This window comes from Convolutriloba macropyga, chromosome 11 (genome assembly GCF_964194025.1).
Source record: "Convolutriloba macropyga chromosome 11, txConMacr16.3, whole genome shotgun sequence".
NCBI lineage: Eukaryota > Metazoa > Xenacoelomorpha > Acoela > Convolutidae > Convolutriloba > Convolutriloba macropyga.
Genome location: NC_134478.1, coordinates 7210477 through 7232339, shown reverse-complemented (window position 1 = coordinate 7232339; position 21863 = coordinate 7210477). Strand labels below are relative to the sequence as shown.

At 36.0% G+C, this 21863-nt stretch overlaps 1 protein-coding gene across 1 annotated transcript in view; it reads left to right on the top strand.

Moving 5' to 3' along the window:
• The window catches only part of LOC142349351 (uncharacterized), a 68727-nt gene extending 47487 nt beyond the window's left edge, over positions 1-21240 (top strand). Inside the window, exons 3-5 of the mRNA XM_075400834.1 lie at positions 14251-14637; positions 20082-20225; positions 20752-21240. Coding sequence (XP_075256949.1) covers positions 14251-14637; positions 20082-20225; positions 20752-21149 — 929 coding nt within the window. The 3' untranslated portion in view covers positions 21150-21240. The remainder of the gene's footprint in view (positions 1-14250; positions 14638-20081; positions 20226-20751) is intronic.
• Positions 21241-21863: the final 623 nt, after the last annotated feature.

The window sequence follows — 21863 nt, the reverse complement described above, 5'->3', positions numbered from 1 at the left end:
CATTGCCTTATTTTTGGGGCATTATAGTCAAAGAAGTAGCAGTTTTGGAGCTTTAGCAAGTGGTATTGGAAGAATCGCTCTACCTCTTGCAAGAAAGTTTATTATACCAGCAGCAAAATGTGTTGGAAAAGAACTTCTGTTACAGAGCGTACCAGAGTTAATGGACGTTGTCAGTAAAAAAAATAACCAAAGCAGGCGCTGAAAAACACGATATCAAATACAGTCAAAGAGCAAACAGGAAGCTCATTGGCACTGCGAATGAGACAAAGGCGAATGAATCGTAGACAATCTAATCGTTCAGGTTCAAAAACGAGGAAAGGAAGCCAAAAAAGAAAAGTAGTCATTTCAAAATACAAACAGCCAAAAAGAAGTCGGTCGGATTTCTTTGCCAAAGTTAAAGATGATCGGTAATATGTTACCAACGGAGGCAACACATAGTTACTTAGATTTATTCGAAAAACCAGCGCTTCTTGTAACTTTTGATGGGAGCTTTCGTCAAAAACTAGGGCCAATTTACAGTCCTAACGGACCTATGCTTGAGTTTGAGTTTATTGGAGACGGAAATAGTTTTATTAATCTGCAAAAAAATTTTCCTGGAAATCAAAAGCAAGATAGTTCAGGCTTCTGAAGCTGATTTAAAATATGATGCTGGAGCTGCAGCAGATGTAACCAAAACAGACGCTCCTTACTTTTGTAATAATGTTTTACATTCACTCTTTTCTGACTGTACAGTATCTGCCAACGGACTGAAAATTTGCTAAAGTGATGTTTTACATTCACTCTTTTCTGACTGTACAGTATCTGCCAATGGACTGAAAAAATGCAAATGGAAATTATGCTCACAAAAGTTTCAATGAAACCAATTTTTTTTTCACAACAAAGACGCAAAGGCTACGTGGTTGGCTTGCTAAGGTCATGCGTACGAGGATGACCCTGGAGCGATAGCAACAGCTGAAGTTAACAGACGAAAAACTTTGGTTAGACAATCTGCTAAATGTACTTTTTATGGAAAAGTGGCAGTAGATTTTTTTACATGTGATCGACATCTTTTGAGTGGAGTCACCTTGCGATTTTTTTTCGAAGATCAATAGATGATTTTTTTGTAATATCTGACGATGCCGGAAAATTATACAAAGTGAAAATTATAGAAGTTAATTTGTATGTGAGAAAAATTACATTGAACGACGATGTCGTTTCTGCCATTGAAAAAACTTTACTATCAAGCCCAGCGTCCTATGCTTACTTTGAAACTATAACAAAACATTTCTGGCTTTTACTGGTTTGCAAGTTGGAAACAAGAAGATGTTTCCAGCAGGAGCCTATTCGACGTCTTGCCATTTGTCTTAACACAAATGAAGTTTTCTTAGGAAGCAAACAACTCAATCCTTTTCACTTTCGCAAATTTAATCTGGAGCAGATATGTATTTATCGAAATGGACTCCCCGTTGCAGACAGCCCCATAAAAACAGCAGACGTTAAACGCTTGTACTTCAACACAATGTCAGATTTAGCCTATATTGACAATGGACATGGAATATGTTTGTCTGAATACCCTAACCTCAGCAGGCATCACATGATTTTATTCACCCTGAACTTAACAACTGTTCAATTTCAATTGAACTTAAGTTTTCAGCTGCGTTGCGCAGTAATATTGAATTTTTCATAATTGGTGAAAAAGCGAACACAATTTTTATCGCTCTGCGCGAAGAGTTTCGAAAAATCATATTCTTGAAAATTGTTGGATGAATATGAAATAAACAACCTCGTTCAAGGATGTAAACTTTTGAAGTACAAATTTCATGGTGTCTTTACAGTTGACAATTTTCCGCTGCACTTTTCTCAGAAGAGTTTCATTATAGTGAATGTATCAACTTCTCAATCAATTGCAACACATTGGATTCTTATTTGTTGAAGGAATGGAGATTATATTTTTGCGGATCCCTTGGAAGAAAATCTAACTTCATGTAAACATTTGCACAATAAACTTGTTTCCTCTGCTGGTAATTTATAAACTTTATATGAAATGCTAAGGAACCAGCCAATTCAAAAACCAAACTCAATATTGTGTGGCTGATTTTGTATTTAGATTACTCAGTATCTTTTTGGTGAAAAAGAAATTGTAAAGATGAGTGATGTTCAATTGATTCGTTTTGCGCTTCATATGATGCTCTAACACTCCTAACATGATTTGATGAATTAATTTTTTTTTTCAAAATTTTGTTTTTTCTTCAAAAACTAAGCGTTCACACAAAACATCAATTTCAATATCTAATTTCCCATAGCCACTCACAAATATATCCATTATTTGGCAAAAAGCACCAGCATGACGACCATACAAAATGTTTTCAAATCTCTTTAGAGTTTCAGTTGACAATTGCTGATTCAATGTTTTCTCAGCATTATCAATAGATTTGTGAGCAACAATTCCATTTTGGCGGTGAGTTTTGCTCAGGGCATTGCTCAAATTGGGTAAGCGCTTCTGAATGGTGTTTGCTTCTCATTTTGTCGGCGGTGCTGAACCGTTGTATTCCACAGCTAGTTTGCTAGTTTGAGTTTTTCAAAAATCTCTCCATTTGTCTCCACTGTGGCCCCGTTTGGTAAAAAAGTTTTAAAGGTTGTTTAAAAACAAGGAACTGCATAAAACTTATTTCAATTTAATATTTCCGTAGAAACGTCAGACACATCAAACAACACATGATAATGGTTAGAGGGTAACACTTCCTAATAGCCGTTTTCAAAATGTATGCATACAGTGTAATTCCTGGCAAACATTGCAGATGGTTTCTCTTCTGAGACAAAAAACCTGAAATTCTTTTGAAATTGTTTAAAGTAAGCGGGGACCGCTCGTACATAGCTTCCACCATTTTGTCAAAACGGTTTTTTTATTCAGATATTTTGTGCTCGTCGTCTTTTTGCGTCCATTTTCGTTTCTTTGCTGGCGGTGCTTTAGCTGTTATATCGTTATCATTAGAACTGTTAGCGGCGGATCAAAACTTTGGAGACTTTTTGGTCAGTTTTTCAAACTCTTCAAGCGTTAGTGTTATTCTTTGTTGGAATTCTTAATCATGTCCAGTTTTTTTGTATAATTTTAAAACGACGTAACTTCCACTCTGACCAAATGTTTTTCACTTTTCACGTCAAAATGAGCGTCTCCAAACTCGGCGTCTTTCTCAACTGTAAATGGCATTGTACAATTGTTTTCTCATTTTTTTGAGTCAAGCAGTTTTACTTCGATAATGAAATACCAATGAACTCTCTGGAAATGAAATTTGAACACACACACGCAGACAAATATGCAAGCTAAATATAGAATTCTTCAATTGATAAAAATAATGTAAAAAATATAACGTTTACCTACATGTTAGCTGTATGTTTAGCTCCATGGTTCGCTAAAACAAACAGTAATTGCAAACTACCATGTGTCACACAAATGTATCTCTACAGTATTTCCAACAAACAACGAGATTAATCTGAACACACACATACGCACACACCTAAAAATGTGAGCTAAAAAAGAATTCTTCAACTGATAAGATAAATGTATAAAATACAGCGTTTACCTACATGGTAGTTGCATGTTTAGCTACATGTTTAGCAACCAAGAACAGTAATTGCAACTGCAATGTGTCAAACTCATATATCTCAATAGTATTTTCAACAAAACAACGAGATTGTCAGTGCATTCCGTGTTATCTGCTAGCTTGAAAATAACGTCTGAAACCCAGTGTTTTGCGATAGTTGAATACATAAAAGTTTATTAGAATGTAGAATCATTTGTGACCCTGGGTGTGTTGATAGACATTTGTTTATAAAAGTGTTCTACATAATGAGCCAAACCCATTCCAGTTTAATATTTTGAACAGAATACCTGCTTGCTGAAATACAATTGTATATTGAAAAAGATACAATCTAAATAATTGCCTTTGTAAATTAAATGTACGTTCATTGACTGCTTCAGGTTTTATTCCAAAAAAATTAAAGTCTCCAGTAAATATTCCAAAATAACAACTTCAATTTTTTCTTCTACTGTATCGTTTGAACTTAAGCACATTAACATTTTATCTTCATATTTTCAACGCATTCTCAATGGCTTCCCATATTTTATCAGAAAGCGAAAACTCATTTGAACGCACAATCGTTTACCAAACAATGCACGAAAACTTTGTTGTGATTGTACAACAAAAAACATTTAAGCGAGAAAGGGGACTGGACAACGAAAGAACATTGTATGCTTCCAAAAATTTTTGTAAAAATCATTCCTCAGTTAACAGACAAACCTCAATCAACCAGTGGGGGTTTCATTACATCAGGAGGCATTGTACCACCTTCAACACTCTCTGACCCTATGCATGCTTACGATATATCAACTTTACCAGTGCAGACAAGGAAAATTATTTACAAATACGATTGCAACTGTGTTCCTTTCTATGACAACCCGCTCGGTGTTTTGCGAGAGTTTGACAATTTAGCAGATCTTTGGGGGCTTCCAAATTCTCCAGAATCACCCACAAATCCATCTCCACTATGCACTTTTACTGCAGACCCTAGCCCACGTTGAGCCCAGACAGCACACAGCCAAGCCCATCTCTTTTCTCAAGTTTGAAAAACAACAATTTGTGGATCAACTTTAACAGCTCACAAACTGTGAGCGACAATCTACTGCGCAATTTATCTGGCAACAACTGTGAAACTCCTCCACAGGGCACCGTACACCACGGGCATGAAGTCACTCAAACTAGAAAATTGTCAAAAACGCCTGAGAACACAGAAACCCCTTATGTTGTCAATGCTCCAAAAAAGACGAAAAATTCAGCAATGCGAGAATTCTTTGACAAATCTGAATAACTTTTTTAAATTAAATTGAATATTAAAATGTTGTATAAACAGTCCTTAAACGGTGTTCCTTATCTTTCGCTGCATGTTTCTAACATTTGAATTTCTAAAATTGACTTCATTTCTTCATAATTTATAATTTATTATATAGTCTTTTTAACTAAGAAAACATAAAAAAAACGAAAAACAAATTTTTCTTTGGAAGCACTGACAAATTTTGTACTACTTTTAAAGGTGCAAAACTTTTCGAAGGATAGCACAGCTTTAGGGTTAAAACGTAAAAACATATTGAAATGTTTTCAATGTCTAATAAAGGATTGAAGCAGAAAAAAAACGCAGGCATCGCTAAAACGTTTTAAAGTTATCATATGTTTTTGAAGAGAAATTCAAATATTGAATTGTAGGAGAATGTGTAGCAAGAGCAAATAAACTTTTTTCCACTTTCCAAAGCAAGAATTTTTTTTTATAAATTTTTTTAAGAATCTTATTTAATTTTCATATAAAATTCATTCTTTCATTTATCAAGACAAAAACTTGGTTTGCTTTTTATTTCACCTTAGTATCCAAATGACTTTTACCTGAAATTTTGGTAAGTGTCTAGCTATCAAACAACAAGTACAGTTTGAAAGTTGCACACGATAATATTTGCGCGAGGTAAATGTTAACTTTCTATATTCTGAAATTTCAAAAATGTTTGTCACACCCGTGCTCAGTTATTTTATTTTCTGATTTAGTTTTATTCTCTCAAGTTGGAAATTCTTCAAGCTATAACTGAAGCAAAATCTTAAAATCTTTTCTTACAACACACAACAATTACATTGCTTTTTCTCATACCTCTTCTTCTCTTCTGAAAATTTCTGTCTAACTAAACCTACAAATATTTTTTCATTTCTTTCAACCGTTCCTTTCTTGAATTTGTTCCAACCTTAATGAATTTTGCAATTTTACTCGAAATTTTTTTGTTTAAATTTTCACGAGTTTGAATACGCATTCACAATCCAACTGGTAACTTGTCTCAGCATGGCGATACAATGCCCCCACTGTTCAACACAACTCTGTAATCGACGGTCTCTTAATAAGCATTTACAGAACATCCATAAAATATTTCCGGATGTACCAACATTTCGCTGTTTTCATTGTTCCGAGAATGTATAAAGCTTGCCTACGCTGCGCAAATATTCTCATATTTCTCACCAGCAGCCTATTTTGAAAGTGTGTTACACTTGTCGTTTAGGATTTCAAACAAAACTAACTATGCGGAACACGTTAAAAACAAACATGGCATGTCAATATTGGACATGGAAGAAGATGAGATTGACTTGACAAGACCCACTGTGAGTTCAATCAGTAGTGGTGTAAACTACTATGAATTTCAACCGGGGAGAAAGATTTGGACATAATGGAATACATGTTCAGAAAGCGTGATGAGGTGTCAAGAATATTACTAAAACACACACACAAATTCTCCCAAATAACTTCAAGCAAACGTGAAAATGACACTTCAAAAGACTTTAGAGGAAGAAATTGAAGAAGTGAGCGTATACTTTAACAGAGAAACAGTGACTGTATACCACTCAGGGATTTCAGATGAAAACTACGAATCTCTCATTGATAGCATTGTGTCTAAGCTTGTACTCTTTTCAAGCTATGGAAGTGGCTGGCAGCTGCTCTCTATAGACAAGGATACCCTGCAACTGACTAGATGCGTTGCAGTGCGCGGTAGCAATTCATACCATTTCATGAGGGACATCCGTTGACAAGGCATTCGAATTTGCTAAACATACACAATGGAAGCGACAACAACTGCTTTCTATGCTGGTACACAGCTGGATACCACCTAGTTTACAAAAAAGAAAAACTGGATCAGCCAGCACCGTGCTTCAGACCCAGGACAAATGTGCTTACATACAGCGAGGAGAACCCATCAGCCAAGATGCCCAAAGGGAACTTTGAAATTCCAATGAGTCTGCATGAGATATCAAAGCTCGAGGATATCAATTAAGTGCAAGTCAATGTGTTCAAGTAATAATATTTTTAAATTATACCACTTTTGCTTACTAAAAAAACCTTTCGAAAAAAAAAACACTTTTATTAAAAACTCCCTTATCTAATGTCAAAAAATTGTTTTTTGTTTTATAATCTCCCTGAAAACCGTATAAAATTTCTGCTTTAGGTATGACAAGAAACAGCAACTGCCCCTGAAGGTGTCAAAAGGAAAAGAATTTCCCTTTTTTCTGGACTTGTTGCTCCTATAAAACGAGCAGACCTACACCTACGTACTCATTGTCAATTTAATAAAACTTATCGCAAAATCAAAGGAAGGGAGTATCGTAATAGGAACGAGCTCTGTCGGAATTGTTTTCATGTATGTTCATCATTAGAACTACCCACTTCACATCAAAAGGTTTTTCTGGAAATAGCAATGGCAGTACAAATAGCAATGCCCACACTCGACAAAAACAAGGTAAAGTTCGAGAACTATGCGGCAAGGTGGTTTTCACCTATTGTTGTGTACCTGGATCTAGAATCTCTGGTCGTGCCAGTTGCAATGGCAAAAAACAACCCAACTATTTCAAGCACTTCTACAATAGAACAACATCTTCCATGCAGTTATTGCATGATTGTTGTTTAGCGTGATAACACTGAGCCCCTCCATTTTGATATATAAACTGGACCCAATTGTATGGAACGCTTTGTAACAAAAATAGAGAAACTTGCAAAAAATTTCTATAAGCAAAAGCGGAACTTCCCACGTTTTCTCGGGACAACCCCTCCAAGAGACACATGGTCAAAGTATTGGATTTTTAATGTTGATTTCAACAATGATAACGAAAAGGTATTATAGCACTGTCACTTCAACGGACAATTCATCGGGGTATGCACATCGAGTTTAAGCTAAAACGAGAAACGTTAAACTACACTCCAGTGATTGCGCACATTCTGATGAATTATGACTTAAATCATATTGTGAAATCCATACACTCAGCTTCACAGTCGACAAAAATTGAAGTCATACCAACCAATGATGAGAAGTTTATTGCACTCTATTTTGTCGTTTTCGTTGAAACGCGAAAACGCAAGCGTGACGAAGTTCCAGTGTACGAGTACCTTCGTTTTATCGGCAGCTTCAACTTCATGCCTTGTAGCTTAGATAAACTAGTACAAAGTTTACCTGACACAAAATTTTCTCTCCTAGACCAATTCTATCGGGGCTATACAGACGAGCAACAAAAATTATTGAAGAAGAAAGGAAACTTTGTTTACTCATATGTGGACTCATTAAGTAAGCTAAATGATCTGTCTCTTCCAAGTCAAGCGAACTTGAAGAACAGTCTAAAAGACAACCAAATCGATGTCAACAATGAAGAACTCATTCTATTGAATAATGTGTTCAAAGCGTTCAACTGTGAAAGCCTCAAACAGTTCGTCGAACTTTACCTTGCAGGAGATGTTCTCCAGTTAGCGGGCTTGTTTGAGGAGCTGCGGTCCGTGTGTTATAACACATACGAATTGGACTGTTCGCAATTCTATATGGCATCAAACGTTTCAGGAAGTGCCTGCTTGAAAGTTTGTGCACCAGAACGTGAGCTAATGACTGATCGACAAATACTTGACATGACAGAAAGGATGATGCGTGAAGGATTGTCCTCTGTCTTTAGCTCAAGACACTAGGTTGCCAACAACATCTTGTTGCCGTATTTTGATGAGTCGAAAGATGTTTCATCAATAATCTACATTGATGCGAATAATCTTTACGGTGGCATTATGCTCCAATACGCATTGCCACTCAAGGATTTTGAGCTCGTTGAAGACATTTCATTGGACGAAATATTACAGACTGAAGATGAGGGGGATATTTATTTCCTGGTTGAAGTCGATTTGGAGTACCCTGACGAACTACATGATAAACATGCAGACTATCCACTCGTACCAGACAAGGAATCAATCGCTCCCCTAGAATTGAGTGACTTTCAAACTTCTCTAAGAAAGACCCTTATATTGACTGCATCAAATATCAAAAAGCTGAGACAGACATTCCATCCCAAGAAAAACTATGTGGCCCACTATCGCAACCTAAAGTTTTACGTTAACAACGGCATAAAAATTACCAAGGTTCATCAAGCTGTCAAATTCCGACAATCGAAGTGGCTTTCCAGCTAAATTGCACTCAACAAACAAAAGCAACAAACAGCGTCCAGCAAGTTTAACCAAAATTTCTACAAACTAATGTCAAATTTGACCTTTGGAAAAGTTGTGACTTTTGTGAAAGTTTGCGAAACCGAGTGTCAGTTTCATTTGTCAGAAAGGAAGAGGAACTTCTTAATGCAACAGTTGATATTAAAATTTCTTTAATCAAAATCATAGGCGAAAACTTAACTCTGATCAATAAGAAAAAGCAGTCTATCATGTGGAACAAACCAACAATTGTTGATGCTAGCATTTTAGAGCTTTCGAAGCTCTTCATGCTGGAGTTCCACTACAATGTAATGAAAAAGCGAGCCGAGTGTGTGCTGTTGTATTCAGACTCTTTCATCTACAAGCTTAAAACCAAAAACTTGGAAAGCTATAACGACTTGGAAAAAATTTGCATCTCAAAAGCCATTTCGATCTCTCAAGTTTTCCAACAGATCACAAACTCTATAGTAGATCGAACGAAAAAGTTTCCTAAAGTTGAGCTAGCGGCAACATCAATACAGGAGGTTTGTGCCCTTAAACCGAAAATGTACTCTATTCTGGTTGGTAACGGGAAAACAAAATGACCGCAAAAGGAACCACAAAATAGGCTCAAGCCAAATTGAACCATGAGATGTTCAAAAAGACATTAGAAACCGGAGATATAGTGAGAGTGGAAAACATCAAGTTCAACACCGACAAACACCAATTACAAACTGTTTGTCTCAACAAAATTGCGGTGAGCGCATATGATGATAAACGATTTATCAGCTCCGATCGAGAAACTACGCTACCATTTGGACACTTTTCGTTGAGGGATGAGTAGATTACGAAGAAAATGTGTGTCGAAACTAATTGGGATACGGAAGTGCATGAACCGTATAATCTTTTCGAATTTTCCGAAGATGGGGAGGCATTGGGCTGGGAAACACGTGATCCCTGTTTTCATCATCCATCGTATTTGAATGAGGAGTTATATGATGTTGTCGACCTTTCAAACCTGTCTGATCATTATGACGACTGTAATCATGAAATAAGTAACCCCCTCATTCCCAACGAAGCCGAGGAAAGCCCGAATAACTACCAGCAGCAGTGACAGTGATACTACTTTAGCAAACATTAACAAACAAGTAAAGAAAACTGCTAATGTGAACAAAAACCTACTCAATGGAAGCAAAGGTCTCGATTCTAGAAACTCTGACTCTGATTGAATTGGTATTTGTTTTGTATTTTAAATAATGACATCTCAGAAGGAAAGTTTCAGAATTACTAAGATTAAAATATTGCTAATCAAATTGTTTTTTTTCACAAATTTTTTTAAAGTAAACCTTATCTGAGAAAATTTTCAAGTCAACAAAAAATCAGTTTTGAGTGCTCTTTCATACCGCAAAATCCATTTCAGACCATTTTAGGACTTCGAAAAAATTTTTGAAATATTTGAAAATTTTAGGCTCCTGGTGTCTTATATTGGATTTTTTATGTTTTCACCAATAACATTTAGTGAGAGTCCAAAACTTAGGTAACACCTAATTCTATATACAGCGAACATTGCAACAGCGGGAATCTACCATTTGACTGTCGGGGCGGGGGTTCGAACCGCCACCCTATAAGACTTTCTACCACCGAAAGACTAATTTTTCTCTTTGTGAAACCAAGTTTTTTTGGTTAAGCTGAGCCAGCCGGCTTAACATAAGAACTTCTCACAGGCTAGTGAAACTTAACCAAAAAACTTGGTTTCACTAAGAGAAAAATTAATTTTTCGATGGTAGAAAGTCTTTAAGGGGAGGTCGGACCCCCCCTACAATCATATAGCGGATTACCATACTACTCTGATTGCATTTTGAAGTTAAATTCAAAGCCTCAGCTCATTCACGTTTCAGCGGATTTCGGTACATTGGTTAGCAAATCGCAATCAGCACATTTCTCACAAAATTTTTTCAGGGAAACGGCGCTGAAATTTTGACTCCTGTGGAGCACGAAAATGGCCTTTTTGGCGGGTTAGACCGTTCAAAAGAGATGGTGGCATTTTCTTTAGGAAATTACCTCAACTAATGGATTTCAAATAAAGTACCAATATCATCACGCTCAGACCAAAATAAACTCATTCAATGATCAATTTTGTGTAACTTTCTGAAATTCGGGGGCCATCTGCGCTTGTCAAAGTAAAAAAAAAATGAATCCCATTGTTAACTTTTGTTGTTTTCTCAAATCAAGATTTTTTTGTGTGAAAGTCTTTTTTTTAAAATGCGAGCTGTGGGTAGCTATGAACGTCCACAGGTGATTTTTCAAAAAAAGCAGAATTATAACTAAATAAACGTTAAGCAAAAAATTTGCTGAAACTAATTTTTGCTGCTTTACAACATAGCTGAAACGAAACGCGGCGCAATAGAAAAATCCTATCAATGAAGTCCTTTAGTTGGGGTCTTTATTTGGATTAGTGACAGCTATAATCTATCTCATTATTTGCTGTAGTTCTTAAATTAAGATATCAGGTACATAAGAATTCAAAAAAGAAGAAAAGTCAGACATTAAATTTTAATTGAATACTGATAGGCATATTAGATTAAACAAAATTAAATACAAAAAATTGCAATGAATATTTTTTTTACATATTGGTTTTGTTTTCAGATCTTAACTGTTTTTTGTTGGTTTGGTTAACGTTTTTAGCCACCCGTCTGTTGCAAATTGTAAATATTTCTAGATAAAAATGAAAAATTGACAACAAATTGATTTTTGTACTTCTCATTGTTTCACACAGCTCACGCTCTGTTTTCGCAAAACAGACAACACATTTTATCTTTGAAAAGGAGATCTGTTGATAGAAAAAACATAAGCAGGGCATAAAACTGGGGTTACTCAGCGCGTCTACGATAATTTAAATTTGTTTTTTTTTCTTACAAAACAAACAAACCAATTGTAATTATTTGTTGAACCAAACGAAATTGTTTACATTAAAGTTTACATTAATGCAGCGTTTTTTCTAAATTCAAACAATGTTTGATCACCGTAAATCTTGTTTTTATCATTTTAAAAATGAGATAACAGATTGTTTTGATAAAAAGAACAATTTTTTGAAATCACAATCAATTGTATTTTAATTTTAATAAATTTGATTTTTCGACAAACTAGGGAACCAAAAATGTGCTATTAGCAGGATATTGATCAATTTTTCTGCTTAATGGATTTTTTCTTAAATCAGGTACTGTTATCGACAACTGCTCTTCGCTATTTTTTAAATTATGTATTTTTCAAATGTGTGTTTCTTGTTGTGAAGCGGAGTTTTAAACTTTCAAATAACTGGAATACGGCTTAGGCGATTGTGGGAAGTAAAATGGATCAAAAATATTCATTATCTTTTGCCAATACTAAACAAAGCACCAAAATTTTTGACAAAAAATACATATATAACAAGCGTTTTTGGGCAGTGTTTGCATTGAATACAGCGGCAGAAAAATTTAATATTTTTTGCAAAACCAGAAAAATAGAAGGTTCATTTCTAAGTATGAAAATAAAAGACTTGCGCGTACAATTCTTTAATTGATCTTAATTATATTTAATTTAATCAAACACTTTTTTGGTTCCAATTTTCTGAGCAGACATCATTCTTTCTTCGAAAGATTAAGCTTTTAACAGAAAAACGCTTGTTTTTTTAATTGAGCAAAAAGAAAATCAATATTTGAAATAAAAATGATTGAGTGAAAACTTCCAGTTACTTCTGCCAAATCACCTTGAACAAATATCAGAAATCTTACTAAGTTAAGCATTTGTCATCTCTAGTATTGATTTCAATTTTTTGTTAGACTAAACTGTCATTTAAAGATTGAAAAAGATAATAATCGTTGCCTATATTAAATCAATATATTAAAAGGTGAGGATACAATGCTTATGATTCGTATTGAATTGTTTCTTCATTTAAAAACTTCTCATTGTAACAAAATGAGGAGATCCGTCAAGACCACTGATCTTTTACTAATTTCGAATAACTTACGTTTCCTAAAAGCATATTAAAACTTAAACTTTTCCTCTGTTCTGCTAAAAAAATGTAGTGGTTCTATGGAAAAGTTTGATCAATTATTTTCACATGACAAAGGATTCTTATTGTACTTTTCGTCATCAAGTTTTGTCCTTTAATGATTTAACATGACTACTGTTGAGGAATAGGTGGGAGTGGTGACTCAACATAGCAAACAGTTAGTAGATTGCCTAGGTCGCTTAGTATTCGGTATAAACTTCAAGCAACCAATTTTTGCAACAAAAATGAAACAAACAGTTTGTTTGGCAGACTTGTCATCAAATTCGGCGACAGCAGAACACAAGTTTTTGTTAAATAAAAATATAAAATGAATGCATCTCCTAAACTACGTTTTTAAAAAATCTAAAGAAAAAGATGTGAATCACTAATTAGATAAAACAAAATTTTAGGTTGCACAATGGAAGGTTTTTCCCTTTATGTTTCAAGTTTTCAGCAACATTGGTTTCTTTGCTGATTTGGAAAAAGATATAATAAAACATAACCGTTTTTGTTTTTTTTTTAAGATTTCATATTATTATGTTTTAATTTTTGTTACACATTTATGTCAACTTTTTTGAAACCAGAAAGCATTTAAAGGGCAGTTATTTCACCCTTCACTTTATTTGAACATGTATAAATTCTAGGTTCAAAAGTCAACGTAATATTTACTTTTTATTCAAAAGAGATTATTTACTTAAATTTTAATTTAAAAACCACACTTGTTTAATTAGCCGAAGAAATTTACGGAAGTAAAAATCAGAGTATTGAGTACTTTTTTACTGGCTCGACAATAATCGAATGCAAGAAACTTGAATAAGTTGATCATTTATGATGACTGTTTTTGCTTTAATATCTATTATACTAAATTGTGATTTGGAGGTTGAAAATAATAGTTATTGTTGCATATACATTATAATTGTTTTCACTATTTTTGGAGGCAAGGTAATCAGCTATCCGAAAAAAAAGATGAAAACAATTCGTTGCTACAATGTTTGAGAATTCATTTTACTTCTTGTTATTAAAATGGTACCACACAGTTTCCTGCTTTCGAAGAAAAAACATGGTCCAATAGCACATTTAATTTGAAACTGGCTCACCTTTTTGCTAATCTCAACTTTTTTATATCAGAACTTAAAATTTTAATAAAGTTCACGGCAAAAAAAAACTGGTCAACTTTCTGTCATCAACTATTGTCCTTTGATATTTTCAACATGGTTTTGTGAGATGTACAGGTGACAATGGTGAGCTGACATTGCAAATAACTGGCAGATTGCCTAAAAAATGGTGGGGAGAACAAAGAATGATGCGGAGAGTCTCATTATTCGGTACTAAAACTTCATACAACCCAAAAAAAATTGGCGATAAATACGAATACAACAGTTTGGTGGGCAGTATGGTAATCGACTCCAATGACACCCTAATCAGTCAGAGTGTCCATGATGGTAAATTTTACGGTATATTTGGGACTCATACCTTGGTAAAAGGAGATGCGAAATGGTGGTGTTCAAATTGGGACAATATTTTTGAGTTCATTCAAGAAGGTTACAACGACAACTACCGTGTGTATTCTCTGGAGGCTGATGAGACAACTGGATTACATTACTTGTACATGATACAAGGCGCATAGATTTCTCCTCTTCCTCTCTTATTCAGAGATGATTAGTTTATAGCTGCTCCATCGATGATATGTTTTATAGATAAATTATAGATCTCTCAAACATGCAACTTTGGGTTCCAAGATTTTAGGGGTCTTCACTCAATTGTTTTTAAGAAACGTAGCAAGCTCGGTTAACTTAAGTAAAAGCTATTCTTGAATATGGGGAAAGCGGTCAATATGCACCATAAAGGCATATTTTACCACCTGAGTAACCTTTAAAATCACATACGTTTTTGTTTACAAAGTGAGTTATGATTGCGTGAGACTGCCCTTGAATGGAGAAGTCAAAATTCATCCCAGTTGCTATACAACAAAAATACTGGGCTTAATACATAGCCGAAATGCTTAATTTCACAATATACAGAGTTTGGCCACTCATTGTTCGTTTTTTTTTCATAATCATAAAACTAAATTTTGCCTAATTTAATTTTTGATAACCTCAAAACAGACACCACAGAAGAGCTTTCTAGTGTCAATTCAAGAAGAGATTTATAGGCAAAACATTTTTTGTTGGTTTCTCTAAGCTTTTGTTGGTTTTTCTAAGCTTTTGTTGGTTTCTCGGATATTTTCCGTTTGTGCCCCCCCCCAGCTTAGTGGGTGCATATTATTTGCAACCCCCTGATGCACGTGCAATATTTTTACATAAGGAGAAACTATGTAATGACACGTGTTCTGTAACTGGGGGAGCATAACGTACTGGGGGGGCACAAACGGAAAAGATCCGGTTTCTCTAAGCTTTTGGCATCATGTTGAGGTTTATAAAAAAATCAAAAAATCTGATTGGTATTATAAAATTGGGAAAGATTAAAAACAAAACCCTGAAGTAATTTTCAGTCAAATAGAAAACAATTTCTAAAAATTGCACAACAGTAGAGGCTCAAAAACATTGCAGGTAATAGATATGCATCCAATACTACTGTTATTTACAAACAAACAGATTCCTTTTAAATTAATAAATTAACACTTTTCGCTACTAAAGCCGAAACAGCAAAAATAAGAGGCGAGCAGAGTTACTCGGATCGCCTTTCACTGTCAAACGCGCTAAGGTTACATGGGTTTCAGAAAATCAACTGTTTGTTTCGATGTAAAAATTAAACCAACCCACAAAACCGGACCTTTGGTGACAATTTTTCATCTGAATAAAATAGTGTCAAGAATTCAAAAATTCAAAAATATAGAAAATTTTTCCTTTTATTAAAATAGAAGATGAAAACTTATTATGGACTCTGCACGGACAAACCCACCAGGATATTTCTGTTCTTAGAGCTGCCAAACCGTAGTTTCTTAGGAAAATGAGCAGAATGGTTGAAAACTACTACTACTACTACTACTACTACTACTACTACTGTTTCAACACTTTAATTCCAAATATGAAATAAAGGCACGGTTGGCAACAAATACAAATACAAATACAAATACAAACAAAACAAGAAGAGTTATTTGTTTGGTTATTCTGTGAAGTGCTGTACGACGAAATTGTTGAAGGCATTCTTTGACCCGGTTGCTGCTTTCTCCTGCAATCTGGTGAACGATACTTTGTTTCGTACACAGTCTCCTTCGATTTGACTCATCCACGTTTTCCGTTGCCCCCCAGGAGCGCGTCTGGCATGGGCGTATTGATCGGGCGGGTCCCAATCGAAGGCACTGCGGGCTAATCTTCCTGGTTCCATTCTCTGGATGTGACCGTACCATTTTATCCGTTTGAGCATGATCATCGTGGATAGTTGGGGCATTCGCGATCTTGACATAATTTCATCGTTCGTTGCTTTCTCCAGATATGACACACGTAGAATTCTCCGAAGACAACCACAGTGGAAACTCTCAAGTTTTCTCTCCATTAATTTCGAAAGAGTCCAAGTCTCTGAGCTGTACAGCACGGCTGATAAAACGAGTGCTTTGTACAAATTGCACTTGAGGTGCACGCTGAGCTGCTTGCTCTTCCAGAGATTTTGGAAGTTAGCAAACCGTTGTCTACCTTCTGCAAGTTTGCAATTGACTTCCTGGAGGTCTCCATGCTTGAGGCTGACATATGATCCGAGATACTTGAACGCTTCTATGTTTTCAAACTCGTTTCCGATAACATCTTGTACTTTGCAGGAAAACACGCGTGTGGCAGCTGCTTTAGGTTTGCCACAGTATCTCGATTGGTGAACTTTTCGGCCATTGACTGTTTTGAACTTCCTTTCACACTTGTCACAGGTGAGGCTCGCCTCTAGTTGCTCGAACTTTGACTTGTCGACGACATTCTTTGACGAACCGGCTTTGCAGAATCTTGTTTGGTGCACTTTGCGTCCGGTAACTGTACTGAATTGCCGCTGACAGTTCTGACATCTTAAAGACTCTTGATCAGCCACCGCTGACCCACTCTCATTTTCTAGCGACTCTAAATCCGCTACTGCAGATTGTTGTTGTGAAGCTACCAACGCTGGCTTAGCCTCCGCTAAGCTTTTCAATCTGAGCTTCCGGCCATCTTGTGTTTCGAACCAGCCCGCTTTCTTTTTCGTTCCCAGCAGCACCTCCGTGCCGATGGTTAGTCGTGACTGGCTAGATGTCTCTGCCAGGAGTCCTAGTTTGCCTTTATGTGTTCCAGTGAGTATCTCCACGTTCTGTTGGATACTAGGCACTGCAACAACATTTGGGTTGTCGCATTTTACGCCCATATTCTTCAGACCAGCGGCTTCCGCTAGGGCCTCGATTCGATGTAGGTTTTCTTGCACCTCACTGTCTGAGACCCCCACGAGAGCAACATCATCAGCAAAATCTAAGTCAGCCACCAATCTCCCAATGTCTAATCCTCCATGCACCGAGTTAGCTAAAATGTAGTTGATGACAAGGCCGAATAGGATTGGGGACCACACATCACCCTGCCTAACGCCTGTTCTGACATCAAATAAGCGTCCCTTCTCACCTTCGGCTTTGACTCGACATTTGAATCCATCATAGCTGTTTCTTATGATGTTTATCACTTTTTGCGGCAGACCATAGTGTTTCATTATCTGGTACATCTGCTCACGATCGACAGAATCGAATGCCGCTCGAAAGTCTATGAAACAAAAGCTAATATCCAATTGAAACGCCATTGATTTCTCTATTATTTGACGCAGGGCAAAGAGTTGATCGGCGCATCCTCTGCTTTTTCTGAAGCCACACTGCTCTTCCCTTAAGACGCGATCCACTGAATCTTTGCATCGATTGAGAGTAACGGAAGCGAACACTTTGCCTGGTACTGACAATAGAGAGATCCCTCGGTGGTTCGAACACTCTGACCTCTTTCCTTTAGTCTTGTATAATGGGACAATTTCTGCTACCTTCCAGTCATCGGGCAGAACTTCCGTCGACCAACTACTACTACTACTACTACTACTACTACTACTACTACTACTACTACTACTACTACTACTACTACTACTACTACTACTACTACTACTACTACTACTACTACTACTACTACTACTACTACTACTACTACTACTACTACTACTACTACTACTACTACTACTACTACTACTACTACTACTACTACTACTACTACTACTACTACTACTACTACTACTACTACTACTACTACTACTACTACTACTACTACTACTACTACTACTACTACTACTACTACTACTACTACTACTACTACTACTACTACTACTACTACTACTACTACTACTACTACTACTACTACTACTACTACTACTACTACTACTACTACTACTACTACTACTACTACTACTACTACTACTACTACTACTACTACTACTACTACTACTACTACTACTACTACTACTACTACTACTAATACTACTACTACTACTACTACTACTACTACTACTACTACTACTACTACTACTACTACTACTACTACTACTACTACTACTACTACTACTACTACTACTACTACTACTACTACTACTACTACTACTACTACTACTACTACTACTAATACTACTACTACTACTACTACTACTACTACTACTACTACTACTACTACTACTACTACTACTACTACTACTACTACTACTACTACTACTACTACTACTACTACTACTACTACTACTACTACTACTACTACTACTACAACTACTACTACTACTGTTTCAACACTTTAATTCCAAATATGAAATAAAGGCACGGTTGGCAACAAATACAAACAAAACAAGAAGAGTTATTTGTTTGGTTATTCTGTGAAATGCTGTACGACGAAATTGTTGAAGGCATTCTTTGACCCGGTTGCTGCTTTCTCCTGCAATCTGGTGAACGATACTTTGTTTCGTACACAGTCTCCTTGGATTTGACTCATCCACATTTTCCGTTGCCCCCCAGGAGCGCGTCTAGCATGGACGTATTGATCGGGCGGGTCCCAATCGACGGCACTGCGGGCTAATCTTCCTGGTTCCATTCTCTGGATGTGTCCGTACCATTTTATCCGTTTGAGCATGATCATCGTGGATAGTTGGGGCATTCGTGATCTTGACATAATTTCTTCGTTCGTTGATTTCTCCAGATATGACACACGTAGAATTCTCCGAAGACAACCACAGTGGAAACTCTCAAGTTTTCTCTCCACCATTAATTTCGAAAGAGTCCAAGTCTCTGAGCTGTACAGCACGGCTGATAAAACGAGTGCTTTGTACAGATTGCACTTGAGGTGCACGCTGAGCTGCTTGCTCTTCCAGAGATTTTGGAAGTTAGCAAACCGTTGTCTACCTTCTGCAAGTTTGCAATTGACTTCCTGCAGGTCTCCATGCTTGAGGCTGACATATGATCCGAGATACTTGAACGCTTCTATGTTTTCAAACTCGTTTCCGAGAACATCTTGTACTTTGCAGGAAAACACGCGTGTGGCAACTGCTTCAGGTTTGCCACAGTATCTCGATTGGTGAACTTTTCGGCCATTGGTGAACTACTACTACTACTAATACTACTACTACTACTACTACTACTACTACTACTACTACTACTACTACTACTACTACTACTACTACTACTACTACTACTACTACTACTACTACTACTACTACTACTACTACTACTACTACTACTACTACTACTACTACTACTACTACTACTACTACTACTACTACTACTACTACTACTACTACTACTACTACTACTACTACTACCACTCCTACTACTAGTACTACAAGAAAAGTGAAGTGTATATGTAGTCAGTATTCCCGCCATAAAATGTCCTGGTTTCAATAAGTATAGTTATAACACTATAAACCGGCGTGGAGTTTATGAAATAAAACTTGAATAATCAATTTTTGGCGAATAACATAATAAATCTTTTTTCATACACAGAAATTTTTTTGAAGAATAGCAGATAATTCTTTAAACTTAACTTTTGAATACATTTTACCTGGTTTATTGTGACACCGATAACAAGGAAGAGCAGACCACGTTTGATGCAAGGCTATGGAAACGGGCAGAAACTTCAGATCGTGAAGGAAGACAAGGACATTGATTGGAGTAACCCGACCTATTCTATCACAAATATCACTTCTGATGGAACTTGGTACAGGATAACTCTAACTTCAGGGGCACCGGAATATTCAGGTAAGAGGAAAATGGTAATATACGATTTTCTTTAAATCAAAATAAGCACCCAATTAAACATTTTATGAATTTTATACCATGACATTGAGTTTTGCCATTTCCGTGGCAAACCTTGGTATGTCCTATTACCATATTTTTAAACTGATTTTTTTAAATTAGTCCATATAAAACGTATACACTAAATAAAGTTAAGGTAATTTTACCTTAAAAACATCCTAACTCACCTTAACTGTTAAGTTTGATTTGCCATTCCTTAACTCTCCTTAACTAACCCTAACTTTACTTGATTTTTACCTGAAAAGTTAAGGCCTCACTGCCTCTTAAAAAAGCTTAAACCATGCTCTAACTTGCCTTAAAATTACCTTAATTAATCACCTTAACATTCTCCTAACTTCGCCTTAACCAAGCCAGAAATAACTATTTCCTTGAAACATGCGTGAAGATATTGTAAGTTCTTACATGAATTCTTACAAAGAATCTTACCAAGAATAAGATTTCCTACCTCTGGGCAAGAATATTTTTCCAGGTGACCAGAGTGTTTGGACAAAAAGCAGTTGGGCTGAAACAGAAAAGGCGATACAAGAAGGATATTCAAAGAAGAAAATAATAACTGGTATCTGCTACAACAGTGGTCAATCATCTTACATGGTTGTTATGACTCAGTCTTCATCTGAACAGCTTTACAAATGGTTCGGACCGAATGAAGGAACAGAGATGAAAAAATGGTTGCAAAAGCAATTTGAAGAAAAAAAGTGCCCAACAATTGTGTTCAAAGATCCATCTAACGAGAAATACTTGATAGTGGTAACCTCGGATTCCAACCGAAGTGGTTATGCATGCTTGCCTGGGTTCAGATTAACCGCCGAGATTACACAATCAGTCACAGAAAACGTTCAAGAACACAGCCAAGATCAAGCAACCTGAGATAAATTTCGGCTAGGGTCGGTTCCATAAATTTAACAATGGGAATCTGAATTAATTCGGGAATAAAAGGTAACCAAGAACCCCCATGTTTTGTTACAAAAAAGGAGTTCTTTGTTACAAAAAAGGAGTTCGGCTTACAGAATCAATAAAATTTGTTCAGCATGATCACATTTATGATGTCTGCCGTAGCTGGAAAAGCATGATAGTCTGATTGGCGAGATCATAATTTAAAAATTGCAAGCTGCTAATAACCTGCTAACTGAAAATGTCAAATTTGAAACCGAACAATACCTATTTAGTTTATAGTATGCCCTAAAATAGTGCATGCAGTGCAAAATTCAATTTACTTAAAATTATATTAAAAAATCCTGAATATGTACTAAGTTTTATAATAATGCAAATATTTGTCTATTTTAATGCTGAAAGTTTTGATGCTGAATGCAAAAGTTCTGTGGACGATTTTCCCATCTCCATTAAATCCACTATTTTTTATTGGTTTTAAAGACATCTGACTGGATAATCTCTTTAAAACTCCAACTTTCCTCTGATTGCATGGAGTCGACACTGATCAATTTTGTTTCTCATCTGGATGTGAAGTCTGCAACTAAATTTTTCAAGAAAAAAAAGGATAAAAAAAGGTTTTAAGCATGAGTATGTGTCTTTCAGCGCTATATTTTAAATTATAAAAATTGTAAAAGTTGGCTGAATTCCGTA